The sequence below is a fragment of the Apteryx mantelli genome, chromosome 6 (genome assembly GCF_036417845.1).
Source record: "Apteryx mantelli isolate bAptMan1 chromosome 6, bAptMan1.hap1, whole genome shotgun sequence".
NCBI classification, from domain to species: domain Eukaryota; kingdom Metazoa; phylum Chordata; class Aves; order Apterygiformes; family Apterygidae; genus Apteryx; species Apteryx mantelli.
In genome coordinates, this window is record NC_089983.1 from 18,601,068 (window position 1) to 18,617,825 (window position 16,758).

At 39.9% G+C, this 16,758-nt stretch overlaps 1 protein-coding gene across 2 annotated transcripts in view; it reads left to right on the plus strand.

Moving 5' to 3' along the window:
- Positions 1–16,758, plus strand: part of TMEFF2 (transmembrane protein with EGF like and two follistatin like domains 2) — a 138,897-nt gene that overhangs the window by 98,404 nt on the left and 23,735 nt on the right. Inside the window, exons 6-7 of one of the 2 annotated variants that reach the window (XM_067298508.1) lie at positions 2,908–3,056; positions 4,226–4,285. In XM_067298508.1, the coding sequence (XP_067154609.1) occupies positions 2,908–3,056; positions 4,226–4,285 (209 nt within the window). The remainder of the gene's footprint in view (positions 1–2,907; positions 3,057–4,225; positions 4,286–16,758) is intronic. The other variant, XM_067298509.1, reaches the window with a different exon arrangement.

Genomic DNA, 16,758 nt, shown 5'->3' on the forward strand with positions numbered 1-16,758 from the left:
GTCTTTTAGAGACTTTTTTCAAAGATATCAAAAGGTGCAAATAAATGCCTAATAGGCTCTGAAATGGTCTTTGAAATCAGCAGGAGATAGGTCTATGAGAATTTCAGAAATCTCCCACAAAGTGTTTACTTGCATCTTTAAGCATCTAAACACCTTTAAAAATATGTCTCTTGAAATAGGTTCTAACTGGCATTACTCTGAACATAGGTTCCTGGGTTCTCTAGGCATTTTTTAAATTGCTTCCAAAGTTGTTTAGACTTCCCCAAAAAGTACCCTTTTGGTTTAATTTTTTTCATTGACTTGATTTTCTCTTGACTTGAGACATAATGTATATTAACCTGCACTCATTTTTTGTAGCAAAATGTTGAGAATTGAAGCTGTTTCTGAGCTGTTTTATTATAAAAAGGAGCATATGGCTGATTGTGTCCCATCTGAAATGCAAATGGTAGAGCTGCATGGAAAAAATTCTGATTACTTGAGCATTAAATGTTTCCTGCTAAAGCAAGTTAGAATTGACTAAGGTAGGAAGTTAGAAATGGCTAGTGTAAGAAATGACAAAGGTTAGTATTTCAGTGGAACAAGAACGTTCTTATTACACTGATAAGAAAGTTCTTAGAAAATTGGCTGGTTTTTTTCTTATATTGTGGTGGAAATTGTTACATAGGGAGCCAGACTCTTTTTTTCTACTAGTTATAAAACCATTTAATTTAATTTATAACCACAACTTTCCACCTTTGGCCTCACTTGGAGCTGAAGTTTTCTATATTTTGTGACTAGCTGGGGAAAACAGATTTACCCAAAGGAAAGTAAGTCTAAAAGAAGATGAGTATTGGTTCCATTGATTTTCATTATGCTAGGCATATTTGCTGAGGTCAGAGGCCAAAGGGAATGATGGAGAAAGCTGAGCTGTGCTAACTTCCTATGCTTCCTCTCTTTCCAAGCTCTTTCCCCCAAAGCTTTTCTATTGCATATATCCCTCTACACTTCCAGTGGTCAAAGGTGTCCAAATGTCTGATGTGAATGGGAGGTGAACTGACTTTTAAACACTTTCTTATATCAAGCAGAGAGGCTAGCAGCCTGGCATTTTCATTACTTAACTTTCAAAAGCGTGAGCTGTGGAGTAGGCACTGTGAGGTTCAGGCACAACCAGTGGGCTGGAGATAGAGAATCAGTAGCATTGCTTTGCCTTAAATGTCAGAAAGAGCCAGGAAGAGTTTAGATAACAGCATGTGCACAATTACACGCTCAGAAGAGCTGCGGCAGCTGCCAGGTTAGACCTCTGGCATTGTCCCCGCGCAGAATCGCATTGGTGTTAATGTGAGCATTGCTGAGGCCGAGCTGTCTGTTATACGGGATGGTTGGAGGGCTGAAGATGAGCACGCCTTTTCCTTGCTGTTGCCCAAGGGTGTCTGACATGGTAACGAAATAGGAGAAACCTAGAGAAGAAAGCTGCCGCCTGGTGTTGGTGGCAGTAATTAAGCCTCTCCATCTTCTGAACAACGGTGAGGCTTGCCCAGCTCAAGATGTGTCCACGTTAGCATGTTAGTTCAGACCAGGAGCACACTTTTGACACAAATCCCCAGCCGTGCTCACGTGCTTTTGGTTCACACCAGGGAGCAGCCTGGGAGCTCACTAGCTGGATTCCTAGTGCGCTGCCACTGCTAGAGGCTTTAGCTCTGGTCTGGGGCTGGTCTGACATCAAACACCCTGAGACACATGCAGTGTTTGAATCGGGTGCTCTGAAAAAAACAGTCTGTCTGACGACGCACTCCTGTTGGGGTGTACTCTCTGCTAGTACAGGTGTAGCCCCGGTTCTCCTTGCCTAGCCTGGTCTCTTCCTGAATCCTGGGCCTAAGGTTTGGTTATCGACGTCTTTCCAGTCTGTCACTTGCACCCTCGTGTGGATAAGTTACTCCTTCAGCCCCTGTTTCACGAAAGAGATTCCTTGAGTGCTCTGTTTCCCTCTGAAATGCGGCTGTTCCTGTGAGCAGCTTGTGGCCAGGGTCAGCATTTCTTGGGCTGGAAAAGGAGGCAAAAGTAAGGCTCTGGAAATGAAGAGATTAAGGAGAGCTGGAGCCAGAGAGGCTGGGCACAAGGAAACAGAAAATGTACATGGCAGCAGGGCAGCTCAAGCAAGCTTTGATGTCACTGGCTCAGGGAACGGTAGCAGCTAACCGGGAGCTCAGCACAGGCCTGTTTACCTGGCTTCACAGAGACAAGTGGGCAAGGCTTTTAGGCTGCTGCATTATTAAGTGCTTTAGAAAATGCCTGTGCACCCCTGAAAGCAGCATTCCTCCATTTTAATATACGTGCTCCCTGCATCATATACAGGTGCAGGGGAATAATCGCACCACTTCTAGGCACGGAAAAGAATACAATTGCAACATTAGTGTCAATCTCAGTTTCAGCAGGTGGTTTTATTCCAGTAGCATGAGATGTGTCTTCAGCATCGGACTTTTACGTCCAGAGTGTCTATAGCTACCGTAATTATTATCAGGATTAAATCATAAATCAATACAAAACCACACTTATGCAGTGTTACATATGGTGGGCAGCACCTCAACAGAGGCAAATTTTGTGGCTTCTTTGATTTCAACAGGGCAATATCTACAGATCTGCTTGGATGTTCTTCGGTTTATAGAAAACTACATTTGATAATGATATGATTTAGTTTTCCATGTATAATTCTCATTTTATCTTTCCTTTTGCTCACTTTTCTTTTCTGTCTGCCCCCTCTCCCAGTATTTCATTTCCATCCGGAAATACAAATGACCTTTTGACAGAATTTTCCAATTCCATTCTGATTTGCATTGTACAAAAAGGAAACAAAAACACTTTTATTTTTGAGATTTATTTATGATATCATGAAAAAACTTTCTCATATTAGCCTTTTTTTTGTCTTTTCAGGTGTGTGTGCAACATTGACTGTTCTCAAACCAACTTCAATCCTCTTTGTGCTTCCGACGGGAAATCTTATGATAATGCATGTCAAATCAAAGAGGCATCATGCCAGAAACAGGAGAAAATTGAAGTCATGTCTTTGGGTCGATGTCAAGGTAACGCTCATAACAAAACTCATTTCAAAGAATGTTTTCAATTTTTGTTCAGAAAGAAAGGAACTGGAGCTGGCTTCTTATTTGGCACTTCTTACATTTCCATTAGATCTTGTAATTTACATTGCAGAATGCAGACTGAGAGAGGGGGCAGAGCCCTCCACGGTAGAGATACCAAGCCAGGCATGAAAAGCAGTGTTTGTAACTCTTCCCACACCTTGCACACAGTGGCAGGGCACTATCCAGCCGTGGACTGGAATCAGAATCAGGCTCCTTATATTGTGTCAAGAGCACCTTACTCAGAGCTTTGCCCAGGTTCACCCTCCATGTAGGAGTTGCGGAAGAATGGCCCGAGAGCCCCTGTAGATACATTTTGCCACCCAGAATGGGTCTTTTCTCCATCCCTCAACCGGAGCAGCACAAAGCAATCTTTGGAGGCCAAAGAATCGCTCCCCAGAGCTGTACTGGTGCTTGTTTCCCATGCAACCTTGGCTGGATCCGTGATGCCAAAGGTACCCTGCCCTCCTAAGAAGGGAATTACATTGATGCCAGCTTAAGATTTGCTGTGTTTCTCCATGAATGCCGTGTTCCTCAGTGCGCAGCTCATAGACTGCTATATCACATGTGTAACTCGAGTTGACTTTAAAAACTCTATTTTGTTCTAAAATAAAAATGAAGAAAATCTGAGTCTATTGAGGCTCAGACTCTTAATAGCTTTTTTCCCCTTAGCTTCTGACCTATAAATCCTCAGTACATCTACTTACAAGGCCGTACTATACCTTTGTATTAAAGACGTTCTACTTTATTACTATGTCTTTAAAGTTAACCACCGTACCTGACAGTTCATTTCAGGGTGCATATTAAAACTCCCCAATTACTTCAAATAGAGCAGAAATCACAACTCCTTCTTTATACTGGTGTATTTATCCTAGCTGCAATCCGTTATCACATATTGTCAGAAAAAAGTGTTTTCTTAATGGACGAGGTTTCGTGTTTCATTCCAGAAAGCTTGATCCTGCTGTTTTCACCTGTCAGGCCCAAGGGAGCCTTTCAGCCAGCAGTGATGCTGTGCGTGGAAGCAAAGCTGTGTTTGCCTGGCAGTGGCAACTAGGCTATATTCTGCATCTAATACAGGACTCCCAAAGCAATTCAACATATTTCTTTTAACACAGATAATACAACAACAACTACAAAATCTGAAGATGGGCATTACGCAAGAACAGATTATGCAGGTACGGTTCCTTTTCTGTGAGAATCACAATTTGCCAAAACTATGTAAGTCACTTTTCTCTTCTGTTTGCTAAGATGAGATGTCCTCATCTTCTAATATGCTTTTGTATATTTACTATAGAAAAGCACATTGTGTTCTCATTGCTGTTTCTTTAGCTAGAAATGATCCTTCTTCTTAACAATTGGCCTCTTCTGTTTTTATCAATGTACAGATATTCTGGACATAAAACACTTGTTTTGATAGTGGAAATAATAAATGTTGTAAACTAATTGCCGGAATTAGGGGATATTAAAGTTATTGAATTGCAGTGCATAAAGGTTTGCATATTTTTGAGAGATATACAGACATAAGAAAGTGAAAATACAAAGCACAGTGCAGCACAGCTGTGGCACTATGAAACGTTGCCATAATAGATAATATTACCTGTCTGTGTTTGACTATAAAGTTAATAAGGTTCTTAAAATGTTTTTTTAAAGTGATAAATGGCTTTAATTTATTTAGAAGCTACAGTAAAATATAACGGCTGAATAGTCCTATATGGCATTTAAAATTAAAAACTTGTGAATGCTAGTGAGGTTTTCTTTACTGAATTTTCTTTTGGGATTTTTTTTACACCCTTTATCTAGGACCATTGATTTAAGAATAAGTGTGTGTGTGTGTTTGTGTGCACACGTGTGCAAATATTCACAGCATAAACTGAGAATTCAAGCATTTGAGAAGGTATTGTGAAAATGCATCAGATGATGTATGCATGGCTTAAGTTTGTGATATTTTTGTATTTTGAAAATAGGTATTTAGAGAGAGTACTTTTTAGCTGTGAATCACTGGATTTACCTGAGGAGCTTGCTGCATGGTTTAGGTGAAATCCAGCTGATTGCGTGGCAGGTCTTAACATTTCTTACAGTAAGAATGCTTTGGCATTGGTTAATTCAGCTGGTCATCTGTTGTGAGGGTGCTTTGTGCTTAACATCTCTGCGTTGATAGAATACCCAAGAGTTAGAAAATGATTGTTCTGTTCCTACTTAAAAATGATGCATGATGATTAAAGCATATAGATATGAAAAAATTATGGCTGAGTGAACCAGAGGAGTGGTAGCGATAGGGGGTAACTGTAGAATGAAAACAGCATGGCTGGACTTTTCTATAGAAAGTGAATGCCTAGATTAATTTTCAAAGGAGCAAAGATGTGTCATGGTCCAGATATTTCCCATTGACAAGGAGCCCTTCCATGAGTGAAGAGAGACTCATGCCAAGAAAGAAAAGTCTTCAATTTCTTTCCCCAAAACCTTTGGTTACCCTTAGCTTTTTCCTGGGAGGCAGCAGTCATTTTTCTTAAAAAGCTGGAAGGGCTGAGGTTGTATCTTGTGGCAGGTAAGAGACACAGCAAAGTAGACCAAAATGATTTTTTTTTTAATTAGAAATAAGGGCAAGTAACAGTGTTGTGTTAAATCCTTTATCTTCCTTGCTATAGAACTGAGGAGAGCGCTGGAGTCTCTAAGTCAAAAATAAGGGCTGCAGCCCCTTTTTAAATGTTGTGCAACATATCGTACATACACTGCTACTGTCTGGTAGTTTAGCTGTAGGATGGCAGTGAACCACATCACCTAGAGTGAGGAGACAGCACATTTAAGAAGGAAATGAGTGGTAACAAAAAGGGAGGAAGGACAGGCTGAGGATTAGGGAGGAGTGGGAAATAACAGTAATGACAAGGGAAAAGAGCATACGAGAGAAAGCAAAGGCATGGGTCGTGAAGGAAGAGGAGCACAGAAGGCACCTTCAGATCATAAGTAGGCAGGAGGAAGAGAACAGCTCTTGGTCAGGAAGGATGTGAGATTTCTGCCCACGCTAGAAGGGAGAGACAGTGGGCAGCGGTTCTGAGAAGAAAATCGACTGCAGCAAAGAGTTGTCAGAGGTTAGAAGTTGAGCAGGGAACACAAGAAGAAATTGGGTTGTTCTGCAAGGAGAAGGGCAGAGGTAAGATGCAAATGAATGAGTCTGTAATGGAGATGGTCTCCAAACTTCAGGAAGTGCCAAGTGGTCTGAAGGAGTAAGGGAACAGATGGTACAGGGAGAGAAAGTGATGGGGGCCTGTGGAGCTGAAAGTGCTGGCCAAGAAGAAAAGCCATTGCTTTCTTAATTAAAGCGGTCCCAACATTACCCAGCCCCAAGGCACAAGGCACCTAAGTCGCCTAGATCCATGGGAGAAATGTAAGCATCCTGAATCATCAGTCTTACCTAGTAAGTGTCTGTTTAGTACAGAAGGACATTATACCTTAAAAACTAATTCCTAGAGGCTCCTGTTACGATTCAAACTCTGAAGGACTTTGGGGTTCTCGAGGGCAGTGAGTGAGACTGTATACCCTAGGCTGAGTTCATCTCATATCATCCATTGATTTAACCTGAACCACACTAGTTTCCACCAGCTGACGATGCAGCTTCTTTTTGTGCACTTAAATCTTATTCTTGCCTACTTTTTGATATTTACATATGGTAACTGCATGTAGCTTGAAATCTGGCAAGTTCATGTAGAGCAATCTGCATGCCTCCAGTTTCCCCACATGTTTGTGGCATATCCCCTCTGGGTAACCCTAGGGAAAAGCAACCACTGAGGAGAAAAAAAGCTCTAACAACTCCAGCCTTTAGTAAGTTGTTAGTCAAATGGAAGACAGCAATGTAAAACTGAGGCTCAGTGGACATTCAGACTTCAGCATTTGCCAAACAGGAAGCTCCATGCCATCCTCATGTTCGCTGAAGTGCAGAACTGTTTGATTATGATTGTTAGAGGAACATTGTATATATTTCTTTTTTCTCACCTTAATATCTCCTTGGAAGGGAAATGCTGCCCTGGCTATAGAGAGCTTTGTATGAAAAAAATCATTGTGCTTCTGAAGTAGTATCTCCAAACCAGAGCGTTTCCAGAGAATACCTTTGTTCTAGTACTAATGCCACTAAGAATCGCTGAGCCCGAGAGCACTATGTGCTTTTAAAAACACTGACTCAAATGAACTGACTTTCCCAAGGGAGAAAATAGCAGTGGTCATAACTGATGTTGTCAATTATCCTAATCCAGCAGTGCCAAATGCTCTTTGTAAAGACTGTGGTAACTAAATGGTACAGGTTTTTCCATAAACACCCCTGCACACTCATCTGTGGGGTCCCAGAAGGGCAGCAGCTTTGAGAATAGCCACAAGTCCCTAACACTCATCTGATTTTTTTCATACTGAACTATTAATACTGTCTGTTCAATCAGTGTCTTTGCTCCCTCCTGTCTTCTTTCAGGCCCATTGATCCTTATTAATAAATGCATGAATCTTTCAGTTTGCAAAACTGAGAGTATTCATTCCTTTGGAGCATTAATCTTCACATTAAAGTTTACTTTTTTTTTAAGGACTCTTATTTTATGCAGGCAAGATTTATTCTAATACTGGAAATGCCCAAGTAGTCTCAAAGACGCATGAAAATGAAATGGCCTGTTTTCCACAAAATGAATGCAGGAAGAATGAGCTTGCAGGAGGTGGCCATTCCCCGACAATGTCCACGTCTCCCAGCGTACCAGGCCGCTGTTGCCATGACTGCATATGCAATAAGCGTTAGCACAGCATCTCCGTGCGCCTGCGTGTCTGTCTGTCTGCATTTGCACAACCCTGGCATCTCTCATTTTTCTGAAACACCAAAGTATTTGCCAGACTTCAGGGGATTTTTCACTCTTTCTATCAGATTGTTGGTGTTTATCAAGTTTGTAAAATAAGATCTAGTTTTAGTCAATGAATGAATGACTGGGATTTTTCCATCAAATCCAATAGAAATGTACTTCATCTCACAATTTCTGTGAAAGAACATTTTTAAACACTTTAAGTGTAATACATGTTTTAGATTGTAGTATCTGAGATGAAAGCCCTGCAACTGATGTTTTTTGGAATTTTTCCATTATATATGTAAAAAAGTTTGCAGTTTTGGTGGCATTTTTGCATAGTATAGTACTTTCAGAGTCTAGGCAATCAAGGAGTTTTCATCTTGTTTATTCATTTGCCTATTTATTTTTATTCTTCAATACTTATAATCCCTTCTTAAGATCTGGATAGTAGCAATTATACCCCTTACTGATTTTATCCTTTTTCATTAGTGAATTACAGAGATTTTTTTTTCCAAGCCATTTTGAGCACTATAAAGAATAAGTCAGTATGGATGAGCCATATTTCAGTGTTATATATTCATGAAAATTGTCAGTAAAGACACTGACAAATTTGATAGAGCTATTCAATAATATGATCTTCCAAGCCAGACAAAACTCCCCATATAATCATTGATTAGATCAAGTCTCAGAAGCTGAACACCAGCCACACAGTGAAGCTGATGAAAAGGGGAAAAAGACATTGAGTAGGTTTCAGCCATGATAGTCTCCCTTGGTGAAAAATACACATCCACAAATGGTCGGTTTGATCCATATTCTTGGATTCCTTGCTAGCAGCAAGTTCTCACATGACAGCAGCCTCAAATAATGCCTTTTGCAGTCCCGATGGGTTTGGAGGCTCCCACTCGCAGACAGTGATGTGGCCTCTGTCCCTCACGCCATCACTGCTTCTCAGCTGGCTCGCAGCAAGGTGGCCTTGCTGGGCCAGTGTAGCTGCGTTTGGGACACTCAAAGGAGCACAAAAAGCTGTGTTTGCCCGTCACCTGTGGCAGGGGAAGCTGTTGCCTGCTCTCCCCACTGGTTTCCCCTGGGATTTCAAGTCTAGTCCACACTCTCAGCTCTTTTCCAGGCTCTTTCATGTCACTGGGCCTGGGTTCCTAGGTATACGTCAAGTGCTTGGAAGTATAATCTGGCAGATAGCTGTGTTACCGAAGCAAACTGAATGATTCACCAAACAGGGCAAAATCCACCTGTGTCAGTGCATGATCTTCCCTTGGCTGGGCCAAGCCTGGGAAGAAGACCACAAGAACTGCCACATATCTTCCACTCCAAGGATAAAGAAGAGTCTTTGACCATGCCTTTTTCAAAATAAATATAGCACAATATTTATATATGAAAAAAAAGAATATCTTAAAACTTTACCAAAGCAAGACACTCTGCATCATTAACTTATAATCCCTTTGAATGGGAGAACAAACCATTCTTATTAAAGAAAACGCTGAGAATTGACAGTGCTCCACTGATGATCACTTACATGTTTGGTCATCCAAAACATGTAGGAAGCACTGGTATATGATGCAGTCCTTTCTTCACAGGCTTGATCCAGGGCCCACTGAATTCAGTCAAAATCATCTTCACTGACTGTAGCTGTCCCTCAATAGGACCCAAGAAGCAGAACAACAGTGGCACTGAATTTGCATATAAACAATGACTATTTCTTTTTAATTTCAGGAATAATATACGTATTAGGAATTCAGAGGAGATTCCTTCTCCAGATTGTAACATTTTCAAAGTAGGTCAAATTTTGAGTCTAAACCACTTGACATTGTCCCTTTAAATTTAATTTTGTATCTCCTACCATGTCAGCCATTTCCTAAACTGGTGAAAAACAGTAAAGCCCTACAGCTTAGTTCTGGGATATAAACTATCAAGTAGTTTTACTCTGCCTTTGTGAACCAGGCTTTCTTTTCTTCTTAAAGGAATTAGCAAGTGAGACATAGAGCTGAACACCGTGCTTCCATCATAAATAGAGAGAAACCATTTCTCATCCGCAGCTTTATAAAAACGCTAGGAAAATTGCATCTTTGCATATGCAGATTTCCTTGGCTTTCAATTTCACAGACTCCAAGTCAGAGGTTGTCACACTAAACAAATACATTGTTTAGAAAATGTCTCTGCTTTTCCATCAAATCACTTAAAATTGAAAAAAAAATAATATTTTAACAGCTGCAAGACTGGGTGAATGCTGTTTAGCTAAGACTTCCACATGCACTCACACATTTATGCACACACATTCCTGGCATTTAAGAGTACAAATACAATGTAAATGATACATTTCTTAAAAATAGAAAGCTTTTAAATGTTGATTTAATTATTGGTTACTTTTACAAGTACAAGTTTTTATTAAATTTTGCATAGGGTTTATTCACAGTAGAAGTCCACAAAAGGCAACAGAAGTCCTCTACAAAACAAACAAAAATGCCAATATAGGTTGTATCTCAAGCCATAGAATTTTCTTTCTTTTGGCCTGTGACTTGAGGAAAGCAATCAGGCCATCTCCCTCTGGGAGATGTGAACATACCGTGCCACATGTGTCCTTTAAGATCATTCAGAAATGTAGGTGTCTACATATGACTGAAGTCTAAGGCATATAAAATCAAGACAATGTAAGAACAGAGCTGGTCCCAACATATAAAATAATTTCACAATAGAATCAGGTGGAGAAGGCATTTTAGTCCTGTCTTGCCTACCTAATCCTGATAGAAAAAATTTCCTAAAAGTAAAACAGAGTTGATCTTTTAGCAAATGATTAGCATTGGGGAAAGCTTCATTCAGTCTATAATGAGGGGCTGTCACAACAAGAACAGCCATACAAGAGGTATGGTAATCCACTGAGAAGATGGAGGCTGGAGCCACCAGTATAACCAGAAAGCAAATTCATAGATTGATACAATCTGTATGGTGTGAGGAGACAAGACACTAAGCAAATGAACAGAACAGCAAACTAAGGGCAGAGAATAATCTGAAGTGACAGTTGCCCAGGTATGTGGCAGGAAGAAGCAAGGGAAAATGTGTTTCCTTGTTTCCCGACAAATGGAGAGCAAATGCAGAAGGGGTGTTGGCATATAGTCTGATAGAGGAGCTCAAGGACGAGATCATAAATTCAATCTTGGAGGAAAGGTTTTCTGGTGACATGATCTTGAGTTACCTGTCTTGACACAGGTCTACTACAAGTGATGATAGCCCTCCTTAGAATGAGCTTACGTTACTGATGCTTTCTATTATTTGTATTACAATCTTATCTGACTAAGGGGAACCATCATGTTAGTTTTGTACCTGAACTCAGTTTTGTCTTCAGGAATTTTGAGGTAAATATAAAAATGCCAACAGCAAAATTTTCAGGTGATGCAAAGAATGAGAACTTAGGCAATAACAGTGACGCCAGAGTCACTCCGAACATTTGGGATCCCTTTGGCCTTTTCAGGCAAAATGCGCTTTAAAAGAGCCAAATGGAAAAGTGTGTATCTACAAACAGAAAATGCAGCATGGATCTCTGGAATAGGGAGCAGTATCTTTGAGAGGGGTTTTGTTTATAATATAGAAGTATTTTCAAAGGCAGACGACAGCAGTTACTAGTTTATCTGGAAAAAAGGTAACAAAGTTAATGGCTGAAAGCTGAAGACAGAACACTCAAATTGGGGCCTCTGAGACATAGGTCAGATCAGATGATCAAGTGGTGTACTCAGGCTTCTAGGCATATGAATCTGAATGTAAAATAACATTTACTAAATTGGGTTTTTTTGGTTAATCACTGTTTGATTATCGCCATACCTGAATATATCTGGCATTCTAAAAAAGTTGCTGTTTTGATATTTTTCAAGTAACAATTCCAGATTCATATCCAGTGAAGAATCAATTACTAGATGCTGATGATTTTCCACGGACCCAATGCTTCCTTTGCCTTATGTGGAAATTAGATTACATTTTGGATGGATGACAGAATAGGGAGTTTCTGCAGAGCAAATGTCTCAACTGTTTGCATGGAATCTGAAGGCTTTAAAAATCAAGCAAACATTTACTGTCATGGAAAGTAGTATAGCCTTTTCTAGGACATAACAACTTTGCTGTAGTTTCGTTTAATTTATGTAGTGCTATAAAACACATACCAGAACACTACTCCTATTCAGGGGCTCTCTTGAATGGTTTTTGAAGGTTAGAGAAAGATCTTCATGTTCTGATAGCACAGTGGTCTCTAGCCCATTTACTGCCTTTCAGCTCCTCCACTGTTGTTCATAACCTGAAGAAAATAAAAGAGTGAAGGTAGAGGCCAGCTGGTAGGTTAATAAATCTTACCGTCTGCTGCTTTGGAACTGAAGTGTGAGTAGCACACCTACGCACTTGGTCCCCAAACCTTCACTTGGCCTGGGAGCTTTTTTAAATGAAAGATTGCAGCTGCTTCTTTCTGTAGTTTAACTTCCTGGCTTTCAAAAGGTGGAGTGCAGAAGGTCCCCCCACTCCTGCATCTTTCTGTGTCATCAGGAGAGCTGGATGCTTTCTTTTAAAAATGTGGAAAACTGGGACATCATTGGAATTTTCCAGATATGGGAGCTGCAGGGAGCTGTAGGATATTTCAAGACGAGTAATAGTTGTATATAGTGTTTTTTTATGTAGAACACTTAAGTATCTTTAGATACTGCTTGGCTCCATCTTACTTAAATCTACACAACTCTTTTGTAAGAGGAAACAGGCCTACTGAGGTAGAGGTCGCATAATGGCTTCACAAACAAGTCCTCTGCCAGGAAGGAAGCTGGAGCACTCCAGCTCCACAACGTGTTTTAACAACGCTCGCTCCTAATGGTCTTTTCCTGAGGAGCGTGTAAAATGAAAATAGGCTTTTGGAGATTTTAAAAATAAGCCATGGGGAGTGAGAAATATTGCTCATTTAATCTGCCAGCCTCAAGAGGATACCTCACAAAATATGAGTTTTTCTGTAACTTTGAATTGCGTATGACAAGCTTGGTAAAATGTGCCCTGTTTTGGGAGGTTTTGGTTTTTTGTTTTATAATGAGAGGAACTGTGTCTTTTCAGCACTTAGGACTTCCCAGTGTCATGCACATGGAACCAGTAATTGTTAGCATTAAAAATTAGTTCTCAGGTGAACTGCTAGACATCTCTTTACCCAGCCTTATGGGGCTCAAGTAGCATTTCCCTTTGTGCCTTTAAAGCTTAGCCCTTAATTTTGTCACTGATGAATGTGAACAGAAAGTCACAGAACTGGTTTATGCTTTCTTTCCATAATAAACAAATTCAGTAATGTTGCAATGAGCACTGTAATGAAAGCTGTTTGCTTTCTGCACAAGCACACTAATCTGAAAATGCAGCATGTCCGGGATAAGAATTTGATCTGTAGGAAATAAAAAGAAAAAGCAAGCACCAACCTGTAACACCAATATTGGCATGGGCAGCCTAATAAATACAAGTTGGCCCAGGCTATTACAGTGTAAGTAGCTTGCCTCAAATGTTTAAGTCCTGGAAATGAATTAAGGGGTCACATTTCATCAAGATTTGGGGGTGGGGAACAGAATTGGTAATGCAAGTATTTTTTCCCCTCTGGGGTTTACATTACAACTGTGCAGGATTCATAAATCTTGCTACAAACACTGGTTTCCACTTTTTCTACTTTCCCGTTACTGTATCTTAGTCGTTGCGTTCTCCTTATAGTATCACGTAACCAGTCCTCTGTGACTTTACGCTCTGTTAACAGTTATGGGTAAACACAGAAAAGGTATTTGCAATACAGATGAGCAGACCTAAGAGCACATAAGCGTTCCTACAGACGCTTCTGTTTGAGTCCCAGTCCATAAAAACATCATGTAACATTTATATATATTTGATCTTATTTGGAATGTAGAAATCCATATTCTTAAGCAAATCAGAACCTTTAAATACCCACTAATCTTTTTGTCCTCTGCTTTTGACCGGTATCTGTGTATTGCTCAGAAGGGTGAATAAGCTCAAAGAGGGGAAGAGCTTGCAGAAAAAGTAGACTTTTCTTCTTACACATAAAAACGCGGTTCCAAAAACTCAGCTCACCTTGGCACAACTTGAAATGTTCTTGATTTCTCAAGTTGTCTTTAGCCGGATATCTTTTTTTCTAAATAGGACCAGGTAAGGGTTACCCAGAAACAATTAATGCAGGATGGGACCCTCAGAAAAACAGTTTCATTGTCCCCAGTCACGCTAGCTATTATGCTCCCAGAATTTCTTTTTCCAAGCCTTTGTTTTCAAGAGGCATATGGAAATGAAGAAACAGCAACATGACCTACAACCACTATAAAACTGCCGCGTATACATGGAATTTGCAAGATACACCGTAATGCTTGGCCTCATGGAGTATCTGTGCCTTCTGAAAAGTTTTACTGCTATCAAGGAAAAGGTTATTTTATATCCAAGTAAATCACAGTGTGGCATCTAGTTAATACTGTGTCTTTGCCACCTCTTATACAAGATACCCCCTTCTTGCAGGTCCCTCCTTTAAGCTATATCAGCGTTAAATAACAGAACTCTGTATTAACTCCAGCTAACAATGCAGGAGGAATCTGGCCACAATGGCCGCAATTTGGCTTTCCCAGATCCATACTTAAATTTACTGCAGACAGACACAATCCCTCTTCATACCACAAGCTGCAGAAGATTAGATATTTTTCCCTTTGGTGTTTAAAAAAACCCTACAGTCCAGTTCTCCTGGAAAACAGGAAGGACAGAAGTGGTCCTAGAACTGCTCAAAGTGTCTGTAGACATGTCTGATACTTACTGTGATGCAGGGCGGTGGCATGCCTCACTCTGAACGCTTGGTGTCCTGTTATGATGACTGGGTTTCAGTCTCCATTTCAGCTGAGGCGTTGTTTCAGACGTCGGTCTAGATATCGGCACGTCGTTCGCATTCCATAAAGACTGTGGATACACGCGTTATTTGGCCTTTCCCCATCTTCTTTTCCTGGTGAAGGCATTTCCCTCTGATGACATCTTCTCTCCCTTCTGGACCATTCCCACTGTGCCCTTCCCACCACAAAATGAAAAGAAGTATCTGAGATAAGCCTCTGTTAACCTTTCCCAAGGAATAGGCTGGGAAAATTAGTTCTGTTCTCTGGAATCAGGGAGGAATTTTGCTAACCCTTGGTTCTGGCCTTCCTCCTGCTTTCAGTCGCTTTGCTTAGCTCATGGGTTGTCCTGGCAGGATGCTGTTCAAGATGGTGCACAGCAGCTGTCTGCCATCCACAACACTAGTTTGAATTAGTTAATGGATATTAAGGAGCACCACAGTATATTTTTATGTCTAGCAGCTCTATTTTAGGTCTTGTTTCTGAAAATATGCTACTAGGAATTACAGAGTCTTCCCAAGGATCTGAAAATTAAAGTTAGAATCATGTTTTGGAATATCCATTTTCAGGAAACATCAGCATTTTACTATTTGTGTTTGATCTAGTCTGAAATGAAAATAAATATTTTGAAATATTCATAAAATGAATTTCTTCAAAATTTTGTTTCATGGGATATTTTGGCATTCTTCTTGAAATGTTAGATATCAGAATATTAGGAGATGAAAGCATGTGACAGTTGAAATAAATTAGTTTTACACTAAGGAAAATTGCTACTTGGAACTGATGGAAACATCATCTTGTCGAATTACAACACAAACACAAGATAATCTGATCATGCAGACATGTAGAGTGGCAACCTGAGCCTAAGATAAATAAGACTTTAACCTAGATTCAGGAATTATAAATGCATCTGGTGGAATGAAAAGAAATATGCTTGGGGAAGAAAAGAAGAAATTGGTACATTTGTTTATTTTTAATAGACCTTAAGAATTAGACTATATGGAGGAAAGAAGCAATTTTTGCCCAGTTGAATAGATTTCAGTAGAGAACATACGGACAAATATCTTGCCACATGGTCTTCATTTTGGTGATTTCACTTTTGATTGGTTCCACTCCTTTTCTTCCTATATATCTGCTAAAAGCTGTATCTCGCACTAATGATTTCAGCAATGCAACATACCTGTTCTTTTCTTATTTCTTAAAGAAACATGCATCAGTTTAGTGTATTCATTGCTGTAAGCAAAATGTGCTATTATATGATCAGTGGCAGTGCATTTTGTAATTTTATCAGCACTGAATTGGAACGCACTTCTTTGCCTGCTGCTGCAATGACCAGCCTTATCCATTTTTGGCAGCATTACATAATAGTGAAATATATTTCAAGAAGAAAAAAAATTAAAACCTTCCTCATTATTTTAATCTCCCTCTTCTATTTTGTCTGTGCTTTAAAGCTGTGTCAAGTGTACATGAAGAACACCTCCTCCCCAGGGTATTTCATTTACAATTTCATTTAATATTGGAAGTGTACTTCTATCTAGCTGTGATGGGAAAGGATTAAATAAAAATATCATTCTAAAATCAAGTAACATAAGTCTAGCCTGTCTCTGTGCTCTGCAAATGAAGTAGTTATGGAAGGGCTTGTTATTAGTCCATAATATTGAAACTGATAAACTATTAGCATTTTGTCAGCCAGCATATCAGCTAAACATTTTCTGCAGCTTGCCTCAACAAGAACTGTGACTGTTTTTAGACACATCTGGCACTGCAAATTTTTTTTTTCCATCCTGCATTTCAGTGATTTAAAGGGCCTTGGCTGGGCAGAAGGATGTCAGCTGTTTGGTTTAAAATACTGTTATAAGAGTGAATAAGATTTAAAGAGGCAGTAGGTAAAATTCTGGCCTCATTAAAGCTAGTGGGAGCATTGCCATTGAATTTAATGGCTTCGTGATTTCTCCATACAGC